The 19,684-nt window shown below is 42.6% G+C and overlaps 1 protein-coding gene across 1 annotated transcript in view; it reads left to right on the top strand.

Annotated features, from left to right (window-relative positions):
• The window catches only part of DAPP1 (dual adaptor of phosphotyrosine and 3-phosphoinositides 1), a 162,938-nt gene that overhangs the window by 129,441 nt on the left and 13,813 nt on the right, over window positions 1–19,684 (top strand). The window contains exons 4-6 of the mRNA XM_040418187.1: window positions 2,252–2,382; window positions 7,603–7,650; window positions 10,047–10,109. Of these exons, the coding sequence (XP_040274121.1) occupies window positions 2,252–2,382; window positions 7,603–7,650; window positions 10,047–10,109 (242 nt within the window). The remainder of the gene's footprint in view (window positions 1–2,251; window positions 2,383–7,602; window positions 7,651–10,046; window positions 10,110–19,684) is intronic.

Below are 19,684 nucleotides of genomic sequence, written 5' to 3'. Positions count from 1 at the left end.
TTGTGCTGTACTTGAGGAGGTTCAAAAGTGAAGTTGATTCCTAGAGGTGAAAGTCGGTTTCTCAAACTGCATGCATATTAACTTTTACAAGTGCCGGAGGTCCAATCTGATGTCTAATATATACAACAGTATAAAAGATGATAATGAAAAGAATAGCAATTCACTCATTTTGCCCCATATGTAAACTATATGTCACAATCCAATCATGTGACAATATTGTCTATGGCCTCAGGCTTGGTTTCAGCACCTGTGCATTTAACAGGTTAAGAGTTTGGTGATAACTGGCACATCGATGAACCGGAGGGTTCTCACATGACTTCAATTTTGAGGTTTCAGATGGCTAAAAAAAACTTTGCTTTCAATCTGGCTTTTATACCCTCCCACATCATGCCACAGATTGGAGCTAGGTGCTTGAAAATGTGCATCTACAGATCTGATATCACCTGCCACTTCCTTGATTTGCATAACCTTCTGACTTGCCCTTTATGGTGTTGCAATTTTATTGTTGAGAAGTGTAAAAGATTCAGTAAAACTTGTAATTTATTCATTTAAAACGTCTCTTTCTGACTTCATGGTACATGGGGGACGTGTTATGAGAGGTTAATAGCATTCTGTGTGTCAACGTGTATACAGTAATAGTTATCAGTCACTGAGAGCTGTACATGGGGGCAGTCTTAAGTATAGAAAGAGCAGAGATTTAAATGTATAAGTTTTACTGAATCTTTTCCCACAAAACGATATATCAATCAATTCAGGTCCGTTTGCTGTATGACATGCTGCCTGCAGATGGCACTGCATTTACATTAAAGTGTTATTACAAGGCGACAGCAGAATGGTGGGGGTAGTATTTAAATATTAGCATAGAAAATGTGTGCTGTATTACTGACTTTACTGTATGAGTAATTACTTGGCTGCCATCTGCTGGAGATATTTATGATTGCAGCAAATAGTAAAACTTCATTAAAGGGGTTGTCCGAGTTGTAAAAAAAAATGTCCCTCCAGGAAGTAATGCTCATAAGATAATAAAATAACATATACTTACCTATTGTACCCACCGCCACTGCTCTAATCCTCCCCAACGCTGCACCAAGAAGATTACGTCATCGATTCAGAGTCAGGGAGGATCAGAGCTGTAGTTAAAGAGGCGGTAGGTGTATTAGGTGAGTTTATTTTCCAGTGCCGCTGCTCTGATTCTCCCTGACAATGCAGTTGTGATGTCATCTTCTTAACTGCAGCAATGATGAGCCCAGGAGGATAAGAGCATCAGCGCCAAAAGCAGTGTGGGGAGGGGTAGGGGTGAAGTAGCTGAGTGTTTAAAATGTCAGGAGATTGGAGATAAGGCTTCACATGAGCCATCAGCTGACTGAACTCAGCGACAGCAGAGACAGTCTGAAGGTAGACTGATTTATGACCCCCATATATCACAAAAACTGCTGAAACGTTTTAAAAAAGACCAATTGAAAATATTATTTTTAGCCCAAAATGAGTAAAATGCCATAATAAAACATTGCCTTGAAGGGGTCCATAGCCTTAAAAAGTGTTTTGTATAGAGAAATGGGCTAAACTTCTACCAAGCCGATGTGCAGGACTAATCAACAATTACTGGAAATGTTTAGTTACAGTTATTGCTGGGCAAGGGAGTCACACCAGGTACTGAAAGCAAAGGGTCACATACTTCTACCACTCACAGACATGTGATATTGGATCATTTTCCTCAATAAATAAATGGCCAAGTCTAACATTGACGCATTTGATTTGGTTACCTGCATCTGCTTTTAGGACTCGTGTGAAGTTGTAGGCCAAATTTATGCAGAAATATAAAAAAATTCTGAAGGGTTCACAAACTCGCAAGCACTATTGTTATAAACATATTAGTCCTGTCCTACATGATGATAATAACACTAACTCAAAAAGGCAGTACTGGTAGCATTTATATATCTTTATTATATACAGTATATGTATTTCACAGGACCACTGTACAGAGAAGATCATATGCAGCATTCTGTATAATGTACTGAATTCAGTGTTTTCTATGATACTGAACAGTTATGCCACTACCTGACACACTGTGTACAGATGATTGTTATTTTTGTGTTGAAGGCAAGTAGTATTAGTGTAATATAAACTGACGAACTGATGTGTAATGCTATTAATGTTATCATACTATACACCTAATATAGTATATCAGTATATGGAGAACTATGAAGGTTCTGAATGTGTAACATATGGTTCTCCTGTTCTGTCACTGCAGGAACTTTAATCCTCTTGAAACATCCTTATCCTCGAACCGTGGAAGAGCCTTCAATATATGAATCTGTAAGAGTACATACTGCCATGCAGACAGGACGTTCTGAAAATGACCTTGTGCCTGTAGCCCCCTCAGTAAGTACATGCCATCTCTCGAGAATTTCTCATTCCTTCGCAAGGGGGTTGTCCCACCATACCAACTTATCTTCTAGCCACAGGAAGGTGATACAGTAGGTTTATGAGGAGCCTAGTCTCTTGGACCTTCACTAATCGAGGTGCAGTGTACTCAAGTTGTGTGCAGTAGGTGTTTCTGGGTGATGTAGTGCAATATACACTAACCTGGTACAGCTGACTCTCTGCAAGGGCAGGTATAGGTAGGAATAGTTCGTGACGCCAGTGCCAAGTAAACGGTGGCACGCCGTTTGCGGATGCCGGAATAAATTGAGGAAACGTGGAATTAAAACAGAACTTCAACTTTAGTAGTTTGCAGGCAGAGACAATATTGGAAACGCAGTTCCTCAGCATACAGTCGATTTTGCAATTCGGTCGATGCAGGCAATTCAGTACAGCAGGGTAATTACAGAGTGTTGAACACAGGATTTGCAGCAAAGGAGCTTGCACTCTAACTCTGTCTGATCCTGGAATGTAGCAATTCTTCACCAAGGCCCATTAACCTAAGTCTGGCTTTATATCCTTGATTATGGCTTAAATGAGTACCTCCTCTGTTTCTCTCAGTACCTCTGGCTCCTCTGATCTTTGCCTCAGTCTCTCCTAGCTTCTGAATGGTTCCTCAGGCCCTTAGGCTAAGATGTTCCTGCTTCTGCATATGGGTATTCAGGAGGGAATCTTCTCCTGAACAGCAGGCTTCAGGCCTGGACTTGTCTCAGACATTGTCTAATCTCCAACTGTAGCTTACTGAAACTAGACTCCGTCTCCCTTGCACTTCCCTGTCTGGCCTTATATAAACTAGGGCTCCCTAGCTCCCTCTATGGACTAGAAGTAGGAATGACACCCCTAGCAGGCCTGTAAGTGCAAGTTTCAGTGACAGGAAAATACATACATTACATTACATTTTATAAAACTGACATATAGCAACTTCCCATAATTAGGAGGGACGACAGCACACCAAGTGACCTTTGGTAGTAACGGGTATTACAACTCCCGTATACTACATACCCCACTGCTTTAAGCTGAGTACGACCTCGTACTCCATCATGGGTCTCCCAACTGGAATCTCTACCTGAAATAGAAAAAGAGACATGCAGGCATACATACATGTAATTCATCTGCATTTACATTTACATCAGGTCCAATTGGCAAAAGTGAAGTGTGGTGACAAGGGGCGTCGTTCTCTTCTCTCAGGATAGTGAATGGAACGGGGGCGCTGACCTGGCACAGCGTAACATTAGAACCAGGATAGTCCATGACAATGAATAAGTCCATGATAAAACAGTAGAAAACGGTATAAAAGTTCTTGGAGGCTCAAATAACAAACATGAGTCCGTACCCAGGTTATTTCTTATTAAATCACAGAGGCTCTCATGCGGTGGAGTCCATCTCTGGGCACAATACTTTTAAAAGAGTAAGAATCTCAGAGGCTCAGGTACTTTTGAGTCTGTCTCCGGGCACGGTTCCTTGGTAACAGGTTGCACAATAAAATGGACAGCAAAGACAAGTGCTGTAATACCCCTGATCAACCTGAAAAGGGGGTGAAGGGTAAAAGGTGCAACAAAGGAACAGGCACAACTTGGTGTGGGGTAACAAAAGCAGGCAGGAGGTCCTGGAAACAAACGTGGCCTTGCTGACTTTGTGATTTCAGTGGTCAACACCTACCACTGAGCCGTGGACAAACTGGCAGCTGCAACAAAGGACCAGCAACATAGGACTCCTGTCCTGGAAGGGTTAACATGAAACTTCAGAAGAAACACATCAAAGGCCTAGCAGGCTGATCACAGTGGCATATTGTAATCACTTGACTCCGCTGGCAAGTACCGTCTGTAGTAGTCCTCTACAGGAGGATGGGCCCACATGACTGTATCAGGGGGCAGCTGCAGGGTAAAGGGGCCCCTAATAGGTATTGGCCCCATAGGCCTGGGGTGAACCCTCTGATGGGCCGTGCCGGCCCTGGCATAATCACTGCAGGGTGTGACATGTTTGGCACCGCCGCAGCAAGCGGTCCGGTGCTCTGGGTGCAGCAATTCACGGCAATCGTGGATCCGGTCTGGGGCACTGACGGAGCGGTGACAACAGAAGGCGGTCGGCGGGTGGTGACAGGCACCCTTACCTCATCCTTCCTCGGCGGTGTCTGGATCCTGGCGGTGTAGGTCTTACGCAACTCCCGCAACTTCTCCTCCAGCCGGACGATCTGCTCACCGATACTCTCTGTGTCGGAGTCGCTGTTCTCTGCTGGCGCCGCCGGCGCAGGTACAGTCACCGATGACGCGGACTCGGCCTCTGCAGGTTCTGGCGATGCGTCTGGTCTCCGTCCCATCCGGATGTTCTGGAAGGTAGCACTAAGTCCTTTTAACTGCTCCAGCTCAGATATCGTCTTCTCCCGACGAGGCAGCTCGGGGGAAGGATAGGGGCTCACCCATTTCTCCAACACGGTTGGCTGCCAGAAGACGTTCGGCCCGATGAAGGAGCTCCGCTCCTGAAAGGCGTGATGGGCCGGCTCTGGAGAGCGTTCCGGTTCTCGCTCGCAGCCAGAGTAGTCTTCTCCTTCTTCTGCCTCCCAATCCTCAGGTCCTCGCTTCGGACGGGTCACAGCAGTCGCATAGGGGCCGCGCAGGCCCTCGGCAGGGGTGTACTCCACTTCCTCTCCCTCGCGGAGGCTGTGCTGGTACGAAGGGAGGTAGTCTCTCTTGACAGACCTTCGATTCACATAGAGGTCTCTGCCAGTCAGATAGTCTTGAATAAACCCGTAGCCACGGGATTTGTCAAACGACAGCACCACTCCCTTTCTCCTTTCCAGGCGGGGTTAGGTGTGCGTATGCTTCTCGTGGATGGTCTTGGTCAATTCCTCATACACGATCTTAGTCTTTATGTTCCGCTTGATAGCGGCCTCTCGGATCTCCGCCATCAGGGAAGACCATTTGAACGATGGCTGAAAAAAGTCCCTCCATGAGCCATAGTAGGGCTCGGGTTCTTTCTCCCTGGTGCGGCAGGCGGGTTGCTCCGGTCCCGGAGCGTAGGCCGGTGGAGCCTCCTCTGGCTCTACACCGGTGTCAGTCATCTTTTCAATCCTTGGTGCGGACGCTGCAGCAACACTCTGCTCACAATCCAACATGCTCGATCCTTCTGAGGAGAGCGATAGGGTCGCGTCAATTAAAGTAGCCAGCTCCTCCCATTGCACTGGGAGGCCGCCCCCCAGGTATTCCAGTATAGGGAAGGCGGTGTCCATGCTGGCAGACATGCAAATGTCCAGATAAGCCGTGGCGCCTGCCCTTGACCTTCTTCCCGCTTTTTCCTCAGAAAGGCGCCAATTTTTCCCGCCTTTTCGGGATGAAGGTGACGCAGCAGTAAATTCAGCAAGCTCAGCGGCCATCTTTAGGTACAAACGCTGTCTATTCACTGACAGCAAGCAGGAATGTTTAAAGTCCACAAAACCACACTCCAATGCGGCGATTTTCTTCCTCTGGGTAGCGCAACACTGCACAGCGCTTTTTAGAGGTTTTTGGTACACTTTGGGTACGATTTTCAGTCCACAAAGTCCACTTGAATAAAACAGGAAAATTGTCACTTTGGTCACAGGGCAACGGTATAAGGCACAAAGTTCACGCTTCTTGCACTAGAAAGCGTGCGTATCCTGTTCGTGACGCCAAAAGAGAGGTGCAGTGTACTCAAGTTGTGTGCAGTAGGTGTTTCTGGGTGATGTAGTGCAATATACACTAACCTGGTACAGCTGACTCTCTGCAAGGGCAGGTATAGGTAGAAATAGTTCGTGACGCCAGTGCCAAGTAAACGGTGGCACGCCGTTTGCGGATGCAGGAATAAATTGAGGAAACGTGGAATTAAAACAGAACTTCAACTTTAGTAGTTTGCAGGCAGAGACAATATTGGAAACGCAGTTCCTCAGCATACAGTCGATTTTGCAATTCGGTCGATGCAGGCAATTCAGTACAGCAGGGTAATTACAGAGTGTTGAACACAGGATTTGCAGCAAAGGAGCTTGCACTCTAACTCTGTCTGATCCTGGAATGTAGCAATTCTTCACCAAGGCCCATTAACCTAAGTCTGGCTTTATATCCTTGATTATGGCTTAAATGAGTACCTCCTCTGTTTCTCTCAGTACCTCTGGCTCCTCTGATCTTTGCCTCAGTCTCTCCTAGCTTCTGAATGGTTCCTCAGGCCCTTAGACTAAGATGTTCCTGCTTCTGCATATGGGTATTCAGGAGGGAATCTTCTCCTGAACAGCAGGCTTCAGGCCTGGACTTGTCTCAGACATTGTCTAATCTCCAACTGTAGCTTACTGAAACTAGACTCCGTCTCCCTTGCACTTCCCTGTCTGGCCTTATATAAACTAGGGCTCCCTAGCTCCCTCTATGGACTAGAAGTAGGAATGACACCCCTAGCCGGCCTGTAAGTGCAAGTTTCAGTGACAGGAAAATACATACATTACATTACATTTTATAAAACTGACATATAGCAACTTCCCATAATTAGGAGGGACGACAGCACACCAAGTGACCTTTGGTAGTAACGGGTATTACAACTCCCGTATACTACAATGAGATCAGTGTTCTCTGACTCCCCCAGATGAATGCAGTGACGAGCACACATGTGTAATGTGGCCTCATTCACATCTATAAGACTGCCAGAGATATCCTGAGTCGCTTCTTGGCTTCTCTTCAGAAAGAGTTGCATGGAGCAGCGTTGTCCACCACTTTATTCACTCAGGCATCTAAGGGACACGTGATCTGGGGGGGATGGGGGTTAGTCCCAGCGGTCAGGCCTTTACCAATCAGATACTTATCACCTATCCAGTGAATCAATGATAAGTTCTTATGGTGGGACAACGCCTTTAAAAGGGTTGTCCAACTCTTTATTAGTGATTGCGTGATGGCCTAGCTTCAGGCTAACTGATTGGTGGGGGTTCGACACCCCACACCAAATAGCTCTTCTGCAGTAGCCCCAGAGCTGGAACTACTCAATTCTGTCCATTGTGCAGTAGAGCTTCAGTGGTGCTCCCATTCATTTGAAAGAACTTGGTGCCGAAACTACTGCAGAACACTTATTGACATGGGTGTGGGGTATCAGCTAGTGATGGTCTATCCTGAGGATAAATAATAAAAATACATATTTGATAGAAAATAAATTGACGAATTAACGCAATAAATGTATGTTTTTGTTTTGCAGTTGGGCACAAAAGAAGGTTATCTTACAAAACAAGGAGGACGCGTAAAGGTAATTAACTTGATACCAAGTGTCCCACAATGTACTAAAGGGCATCCAATCCTGATGCCTCTTGTAAAGGGATTGTAAGAGATTAGACAAACATAGCTACCTTTTCCAGAAACAGTGCCCCTCTGAGCTGCCATACCAGGCACAGCCAATAGACAACAGCGGTGCTGGTTCTAGAAAAAATGCAGCTTTGTTTCAATAATCTCATTTAATCCCTTTAAAATATTGATAGTTCCACAAACTTCAGGATGTTCAGGATGCCTGCATTTAGGCTAGTATCACACTAGCGCTATGTATCCGGCAGGGAACAGCTTGCCAGATCTCTCTGCCTTCTGGTCCATAATAGGGACCAGCAGAGATCCATCCACAACCCAGCAAACATGCGAAGAATCGGCCAGAAGAAAAACGCTGCTCGGTTTCTGACAGAACGGCCTGGTGGGTATATGCTGGGTATATAGCACCACATTCATAGTAACTTCATAGTTATTAGAGACATTAGTCCTCTTGTCCTCTAGGTCAATATTAACTAGGGCATTTCTGGCATTTAGATAAGAAACTTGTAAGAAGCCTGCAGATTCCTGCAGATACAAAGCAGCAGCACAACACTAAAGGTCCTTTTACATCAATTATAGGGAATGAACCAAACATTTCCTATGACTGTCTGATTGTGCACAGAGATGAGGGCTGCAGTGACATGCAGATTACCTCCACTGTGCGGAGATGAGCGATCGCTACAGAGATCACTTGTCCCCATAGAAAATCATTGTTCCTGGGCTATGATCCAGTGGTGATCCAGATAGTGTTAATATTAGGATTTATTGCCAAAGTACCTAAATGATCAAAGTTTTATTTTCCTTGTTCAAATTGTTGTGTATAGGCAAAAAGTAATTAACTGGCAGATCTTTAGTGCAGTTGCCAGGGTGATGGAATGGGCACACCCCCCGGGTTAGAGAGTCTTTGCTAAGTAGGCCTACCTAGAAGAAGGACATACATGTTTGAGTGTTAATAACTAGGCCTAGTCGAGGGAACCTTCATCCCTGAGAATAAAAGTTGCCAAACAAGCAACTGAACTGAGAGACTATACCTGGGAGGAAGAGAATAAACATATTCTGATAGTTGAGAACCACTTGGAGGTCATGCATGGACTGAGACCGTAAGGTACACAGTAAATGGACGTTTATGGCATAGACTTTTATTGCCTCCAGCACCTATCACACGTCTGAGATGGACTGGCCATCCAGATCTAAGGCCTGCACCCCACAGTCTAGAGTGATTGCATGCCCGTTGTTTTTTTGTTTTTTTTTGGAAGATTGCAAAGTGTATCTAGAGAAACTCAGGGAGGACTACTACCATCATTGCCAAATGAATAAAATCCCCCTGTGCCTGATGTCAGGTAAATATCCTTCCTGTACTATAATCAGTAATGGCAGGATTAGTACCCCCCCCCCCCCCCCCCCCCGGCCAGGGTGTTTATTACTAATATAGGGTGATATCAGTCAGGTAAATATCCTTCCTGTACTATAATCAGTAATGGCAGGACTATTTCCCCCCTGGGGGGTTTATTGCTTCACACAGGGCGCACCTTCCATGCAGCGGTCAGTTGTGCGGTGATTACCTGAGCTCGGCTCCCGCAGTGTCCTCCTCCTCCTTGGTCCCGCTCACCAAATTCTCCATTCCTCTGTCAGCCCTCCGACCTGCTTGCCGTTGCGGCTGTGTGTTGGCCGGCGCGCCGCGCATGCGCATTTAACATCGGCACACACGCACGGACACATCGCAGGCACAGAGGGATTTTATTATAGAGGATAACTTTCTAATGCTGTGCTTTGTATTACTGCGAGCCGGTCATATCGTTATTATATATACATGCACGTTTTACTCCTCCTAACTGTTTATTATATTTACAATATATTTTATCGCTTTTTGCACATTGCACTTTATTTTATCAGACTATAGGTGGTGTTCCTGATATGATGTAGTTGTACTGTGCCTTATATATTTTTGTGTCATATATAGTATTTTTTTAGCCTGATTGATTAAGCAACATGTATACAGTATCTTTTACAGTTGACAGTGGGTGCTTTTCTTAATTGTGGCTATATCTTCAACTATGCATCTGCGCAGCAAATAATTGTCGATGCCCATTCTTGGAATAAGTGTAGTTATACATCATGTATAATTACCTTTTTTGTATAATACATGTTTTCTTGCACATGTGACTGTATAATAGTAGTGATGAAAGGGTAAAACCGCAGGCCATCATCATTAGAAAATGCTGAAGTGTAATCTTTCACACACGGATATTTTTGCACCAGGCCATCAGTCCTTGGCAGCAATAAATCTAGACCTTTGAGTATCAATTGTCTCTATTAATATGATAATTCTCCTTTTGTGTCTGACAGAACTGGAAAACCAGATGGTTTATACTGACACGTAACGAGCTGAAATATTATAAGGACCAGTTGGTGAGTTGTTTCAGTAATACAAACCACATACTCACTAATGTAAGATTGGTTTCAGCAGCAGGACGGGCAGATGATTTTTGTGCCTATCTGTAGTCTTTATGTTGGCAGTCTTGGTGGCATATGCAGTTCTGGTGTGTTAAACCAGCATGACGGTTCTGGTTTTGAACACTGCATGCACCCCCTCCTATACAGTGTAATAATGTTGCAAAAAAAGATCAATGCAAATACATTTTTTTACTATTACAGACATGCTAATCACCTAAGATGCTGCAGAACCTCATTATATACATAGCTCAGCTATTACACCACCTCATAGTACATACCTTATCTACCACAGAACCTCATGGTACATACCTTCGTTACTACAGAACCTTATGGTACACACCTAAGCTACTAAATAACCTAATAGTGCACATCTTAGCTACTAAATAACCTCATAGTACACACTTTAGCTAACAGAACCTCATAATACACACCTCACCTACTACAGAGCCTCCTTATACACACCTCTACTACTACAGAACCTCCTTATACACACCTCTACTACTACAGAACCTCATATACACACCTCACCTACTACAGAACCTCATTATACACACCTCACCTACTACAGAACCTCTTTATACACACCTCACCTACTACAGAACCTCTTTATACACACCTCACCTACTACAGAACCTCTTTATACACAACTCTACTACTACAGAACCTCATTATACACACCTCTACTACTACAGAACCTCATTATACACACCTCACCTACTACAGAACCTCATAATACACACCTCTACTACTACAGAACCTCATAATACACACCTCACCTACTACAGAACCTCTTTATACACACCTCTACTACTACAGAACCTCATTATACACACCTCTACTACTATAGAACCTCATTATACACACCTCACCTACTACAGAACCTCTTTATACACACCTCACCTACTACAGAACCTCATTATACACACCTCTACTACTACAGAACCTCATTATACACACCTCTACTACTACAGAACCTCATTATACACACCTCTACTACTACAGAACCTCTTTATACACACCTCTACTACTACAGAACCTCATTATACACACCTCTACTACTATAGAACCTCATTATACACACCTCACCTACTACAGAACCTCATTATACACACCTCTACTACTACAGAACCTCATTATACACACCTCTACTACTACAGAACCTCATTATACACACCTCTACTACTACAGAACCTCATTATACACACCTCTACTACTATAGAACCTCTTTATACACACCTCACCTACTACAGAACCTCATTATACACACCTCTACTACTACAGAACCTCATTATACACACCTCTACTACTACAGAACCTCATTATACACACCTCTACTACTACAGAACCTCATTATACACACCTCACCTACTACAGAACCTCATAATACACACCTCTACTACTACAGAACCTCATAATACACACCTCACCTACTACAGAACCTCTTTATACACACCTCTACTACTACAGAACCTCATTATACACACCTCTACTACTACAGAACCTCATTATACACACCTCACCTACTACAGAACCTCATTATACACACCTCACCTACTACAGAACCTCATTATACACACCTCTACTACTACAGAACCTCATTATACACACCTCTACTACTACAGAACCTCATTATACACACCTCACCTACTACAGAACCTCATAATACACACCTCTACTACTACAGAACCTCATAATACACACCTCACCTACTACAGAACCTCATTATACACACCTCACCTACTACAGAACCTCTTTATACACACCTCTACTACTACAGAACCTCATTATACACACCTCTACTACTACAGAGCCTCATTATACACACCTCACCTACTACAGAACCTCATAATACACACCTCACCTACTACAGAACCTCATTATACACACCTCACCTACTACAGAACCTCTTTATACACACCTCTACTACTACAGAACCTCATTATACACACCTCTACTACTACAGAACCTCATTATACACACCTCACCTACTACAGAACCTCATTATACACACCTCACCTACTACAGAACCTCATTATACACATCTCTACTACTACAAAACCTCATTATGCACACCTCTACTACTACAGAACCTCATTATACACACCTCACCTACTACAGAACCTCATATACACACCTCACCTACTACAGAACCTCATTATACACACCTTACCTACTATAGAACCTCATTATACACACCTCTACTACTACAGAACCTCATTATACACACCTCTACTACTACAGAACCTCATATACACACCTCACCTACTACAGAACCTCATTATACACACCTCTACTACTACAGAACCTCATTATACACACCTCACCTACTACAGAACCTCTTTATACACACCTCTACTACTACAGAACCTCATTATACACACCTCTACTACTACAGAACCTCATTATACACACCTCTACTACTATAGAACCTCATTATACACACCTCACCTACTACAGAACCTCATTATACACACCTCTACTACTACAGAACCTCATTATACACACCTCACCTACTACAGAACCTCCTTATACACACCTCTACTACTACAGAACCTCATTATACACACCTCACCTACTACAGAACCTCATATACACACCTCACCTACTACAGAACCTCATATACACACCTCTACTACTACAGAACCTCATTATACACACCTCACCTACTACAGAACCTCATATACACACCTCACCTACTACAGAACCTCATTATACACACTTTACCTACTATAGAACCTCATTATACACACCTCTACTACTACAGAACCTCATTATACACACCTCTACTACTACAGAACCTCATATACACACCTCACCTACTACAGAACCTCATTATACACACCTCTACTACTACAGAACCTCATATACACACCTCACCTACTACAGAACCTCCTTATACACACCTCTACTACTACAGAACCTCATTATACACACCTCACCTACTACAGAACCTCATATACACACCTCACCTACTACAGAACCTCATTATACACACCTTACCTACTATAGAACCTCATTATACACACCTCTACTACTACAGAACCTCATTATACACACCTCTACTACTACAGAACCTCATATACACACCTCTACTACTATAGAACCTCATTATACACACCTCTACTACTACAGAACCTCATTATACACACCTCACCTACTACAGAACCTCTTTATACACACCTCACCTACTACAGAACCTCATTATACACACCTCTACTACTACAGAACCTCATTATACACACCTCTACTACTACAGAACCTCTTTATACACACCTCTACTACTACAGAACCTCATTATACACACCTCTACTACTATAGAACCTCATTATACACACCTCACCTACTACAGAACCTCATTATACACACCTCTACTACTACAGAACCTCATTATACACACCTCTATTACTACAGAACCTCTTTCTACACACCTCTACTACTACAGAACCTCATTATACACACCTCTACTACTACAGAACCTCATTATACACACCTCACCTACTACAGAACCTCATTATACACACCTCTACTACTACAGAACCTCCTTATACACACCTCACCTACTACAGAACCTCTTTATACACACCTCTACTACTATAGAACCTCATTATACACACCTCACCTACTACAGAACCTCTTTATACACACCTCTACTACTACAGAACCTCTTTATACACACCTCACCTACTACAGAACCTCCTTATACACACCTCTACTACTACAGAACCTCTTTATACACACCTCACCTACTACAGAACCTCTTTATACACACCTCTACTACTACAGAACCTCTTTATACACACCTCACCTACTACAGAACCTCATTATACACACCACTACTACTACAGAACCTCTTTATACACACCTCACCTACTACAGAACCTCTTTATACACACCTCACCTACTACAAAACCTCATTATACACACTTCTACTACTACAGAACCTCTTTATACACACCTCTACTACTACTACAGAACCTCCTTATACACACCTCTACTACTATAGAACCTCATTATACACACCTCACCTACTACAGAACCTCATAGTACACACTTTAGCTAACAGAACCTCATTATACACACCTCACCTACTACAGAACCTCCTTATACACACCTCTACTACTACAGAACCTCCTTATACACACCTCACCTACTACAGAACCTCTTTATACACACCTCACCTACTACAGAACCTCTTTATACACACCTCACCTACTACAGAACCTCTTTATACACACCTCTACTACTATAGAACCTCATTATACACACCTCACCTACTACAGAACCTCTTTATACACACCTCTACTACTACAGAACCTCTTTATACACACCTCACCTACTACAGAACCTCCTTATACACACCTCTACTACTACAGAACCTCTTTATACACACCTCACCTACTACAGAACCTCTTTATACACACCTCTACTACTACAGAACCTCTTTATACACACCTCACCTACTACAGAACCTCCTTATACACACCTCTACTACTACAGAACCTCATAATACACACCTCACCTACTACAGAACCTCTTTATACACACCTCTACTACTACAGAACCTCATTATACACACCTCTACTACTATAGAACCTCATTATACACACCTCACCTACTACAGAACCTCTTTATACACACCTCACCTACTACAGAACCTCATTATACACACCTCTACTACTACAGAACCTCATTATACACACCTCTACTACTACAGAACCTCTTTATACACACCCCTACTACTACAGAACCTCATTATACACACCTCTACTACTATAGAACCTCATTATACACACCTCACCTACTACAGAACCTCATTATACACACCTCTACTACTACAGAACCTCATTATACACACCTCTACTACTACAGAACCTCATTATACACACCTCTACTACTACAGAACCTCATTATACACACCTCTACTACTATAGAACCTCTTTATACACACCTCACCTACTACAGAACCTCATTATACACACCTCTACTACTACAGAACCTCATTATACACACCTCTACTACTACAGAACCTCATTATACACACCTCTACTACTACAGAACCTCATTATACACACCTCACCTACTACAGAACCTCATAATACACACCTCTACTACTACAGAACCTCATAATACACACCTCACCTACTACAGAACCTCTTTATACACACCTCTACTACTACAGAACCTCATTATACACACCTCTACTACTACAGAACCTCATTATACACACCTCACCTACTACAGAACCTCATTATACACACCTCACCTACTACAGAACCTCATTATACACACCTCTACTACTACAGAACCTCATTATACACACCTCTAGTACTACAGAACCTCATTATACACACCTCACCTACTACAGAACCTCATAATACACACCTCTACTACTACAGAACCTCATAATACACACCTCACCTACTACAGAACCTCATTATACACACCTCACCTACTACAGAACCTCTTTATACACACCTCTACTACTACAGAACCTCATTATACACACCTCTACTACTACAGAGCCTCATTATACACACCTCACCTACTACAGAACCTCATAATACACACCTCACCTACTACAGAACCTCATTATACACACCTCACCTACTACAGAACCTCTTTATACACACCTCTACTACTACAGAACCTCATTATACACACCTCTACTACTACAGAACCTCATTATACACACCTCACCTACTACAGAACCTCATTATACACACCTCACCTACTACAGAACCTCATTATACACATCTCTACTACTACAAAACCTCATTATGCACACCTCTACTACTACAGAACCTCATTATACACACCTCACCTACTACAGAACCTCATATACACACCTCACCTACTACAGAACCTCATTATACACACCTTACCTACTATAGAACCTCATTATACACACCTCTACTACTACAGAACCTCATTATACACACCTCTACTACTACAGAACCTCATATACACACCTCACCTACTACAGAACCTCATTATACACACCTCTACTACTACAGAACCTCATTATACACACCTCACCTACTACAGAACCTCTTTATACACACCTCTACTACTACAGAACCTCATTATACACACCTCTACTACTACAGAACCTCATTATACACACCTCTACTACTATAGAACCTCATTATACACACCTCACCTACTACAGAACCTCATTATACACACCTCTACTACTACAGAACCTCATTATACACACCTCACCTACTACAGAACCTCCTTATACACACCTCTACTACTACAGAACCTCATTATACACACCTCACCTACTACAGAACCTCATATACACACCTCACCTACTACAGAACCTCATAATACACACCTCTACTACTACAGAACCTCATTATACACACCTCACCTACTACAGAACCTCATATACACACCTCACCTACTACAGAACCTCATTATACACACTTTACCTACTATAGAACCTCATTATACACACCTCTACTACTACAGAACCTCATTATACACACCTCTACTACTACAGAACCTCATATACACACCTCACCTACTACAGAACCTCATTATACACACCTCTACTACTACAGAACCTCATATACACACCTCACCTACTACAGAACCTCCTTATACACACCTCTACTACTACAGAACCTCATTATACACACCTCACCTACTACAGAACCTCATATACACACCTCACCTACTACAGAACCTCATTATACACACCTTACCTACTATAGAACCTCATTATACACACCTCTACTACTACAGAACCTCATTATACACACCTCTACTACTACAGAACCTCATATACACACCTCTACTACTATAGAACCTCATTATACACACCTCTACTACTACAGAACCTCATTATACACACCTCACCTACTACAGAACCTCTTTATACACACCTCACCTACTACAGAACCTCATTATACACACCTCTACTACTACAGAACCTCATTATACACACCTCTACTACTACAGAACCTCTTTATACACACCTCTACTACTACAGAACCTCATTATACACACCTCTACTACTATAGAACCTCATTATACACACCTCACCTACTACAGAACCTCATTATACACACCTCTACTACTACAGAACCTCATTATACACACCTCTATTACTACAGAACCTCTTTCTACACACCTCTACTACTACAGAACCTCATTATACACACCTCTACTACTACAGAACCTCATTATACACACCTCACCTACTACAGAACCTCATTATACACACCTCTACTACTACAGAACCTCCTTATACACACCTCACCTACTACAGAACCTCTTTATACACACCTCTACTACTATAGAACCTCATTATACACACCTCACCTACTACAGAACCTCTTTATACACACCTCTACTACTACAGAACCTCTTTATACACACCTCACCTACTACAGAACCTCCTTATACACACCTCTACTACTACAGAACCTCTTTATACACACCTCACCTACTACAGAACCTCTTTATACACACCTCTACTACTACAGAACCTCTTTATACACACCTCACCTACTACAGAACCTCATTATACACACCACTACTACTACAGAACCTCTTTATACACACCTCACCTACTACAGAACCTCTTTATACACACCTCACCTACTACAAAACCTCATTATACACACTTCTACTACTACAGAACCTCTTTATACACACCTCTACTACTACAGAACCTCCTTATACACACCTCTACTACTATAGAACCTCATTATACACACCTCACCTACTACAGAACCTCATAGTACACACTTTAGCTAACAGAACCTCATTATACACACCTCACCTACTACAGAACCTCCTTATACACACCTCTACTACTACAGAACCTCCTTATACACACCTCACCTACTACAGAACCTCTTTATACACACCTCACCTACTACAGAACCTCTTTATACACACCTCACCTACTACAGAACCTCTTTATACACACCTCTACTACTATAGAACCTCATTATACACACCTCACCTACTACAGAACCTCTTTATACACACCTCTACTACTACAGAACCTCTTTATACACACCTCACCTACTACAGAACCTCCTTATACACACCTCTACTACTACAGAACCTCTTTATACACACCTCACCTACTACAGAACCTCTTTATACACACCTCTACTACTACAGAACCTCTTTATACACACCTCACCTATTACAGAACCTCATTATACACACCTCTACTACTACAGAACCTCTTTATACACACCTCACCTACTACAGAACCTCTTTATACACACCTCACCTACTACAAAACCTCATTATACACACTTCTACTACTACAGAACCTCTTTATACACACCTCTACTACTACAGAACCTCCTTATACACACCTCTACTACTATAGAACCTCATTATACACACCTCACCTACTACAGAACCTCATAGTACACACTTTAGCTAACAGAACCTCATTATACACACCTCACCTACTACAGAACCTCCTTATACACACCTCTACTACTACAGAACCTCCTTATACACACCTCACCTACTACAGAACCTCTTTATACACACCTCACCTACTACAGAACCTCTTTATACACACCTCACCTACTACAGAACCTCATAATACACACCTCACCTACTACAGAACCTCCTTATACACACCTCACCTACTACAGAACCTCATAATACACACCTCACCTACTACAGAACCTCTTTATACACACCTCACCTACTACAGAACCTCATTATACACACCTCGCCTACTACAGAACCTCTTTATACACACCTCTACTACTACAGAACCTCCTTATACACACCTCACCTAGTACAGAACCTCATTATACACACCTCACCTACTACAGAACCTCATTATACACACACCTCACCTACTACAGAACCTCTTTATACACACCTCACCTACTACAGAACCTCTTTATACACACCTCTACTACAATAGAACCTCATAATACACACCTCACCTACTACAGAACCTCTTTATACACACCTCTACTACTATAGAACCTCATTATACACACCTCACCTAGTACAGAACCTCTTTATACACACCTCTACTACTACAGAACCTCCTTATACACACCTCACCTACTACAGAACCTCTTTATACACACCTCTACTACTACAGAACCTCATTATACACACCTCTACTACTACAGAACCTCATTATACACACCTCACCTACTACAGAACCTCATTATACACACCTCTACTACTACAAAACCTCTTTATACACACCTCACCTACTACAGAACCTCTTTATACACACCTCTACTACTATAGAACCTCATAATACACACCTCACCTACTACAGAACCTCTTTATACACACCTCACCTACTACAGAACCTCTTTATACACACCTCTACTACTATAGAACCTAATTATACACACCTCACCTACTACAGAACCTCTTTATACACACCTCACCTACTACAGAACCTCATTATACACACCTCTACTACTACAGAACCTCATTATACACACCTCCACTACTATATAACCTCATTATACACACCTCTACTACTACAGAACCTCTTTATACACACCTCT

Source organism: Bufo bufo, chromosome 2 (genome assembly GCF_905171765.1).
Source record: "Bufo bufo chromosome 2, aBufBuf1.1, whole genome shotgun sequence".
Taxonomy (NCBI): Eukaryota; Metazoa; Chordata; class Amphibia; order Anura; family Bufonidae; genus Bufo; species Bufo bufo.
The sequence above is the reverse complement of the archived record's forward strand: the minus strand, read 5'-3'. Positions and strand labels throughout refer to the sequence as shown.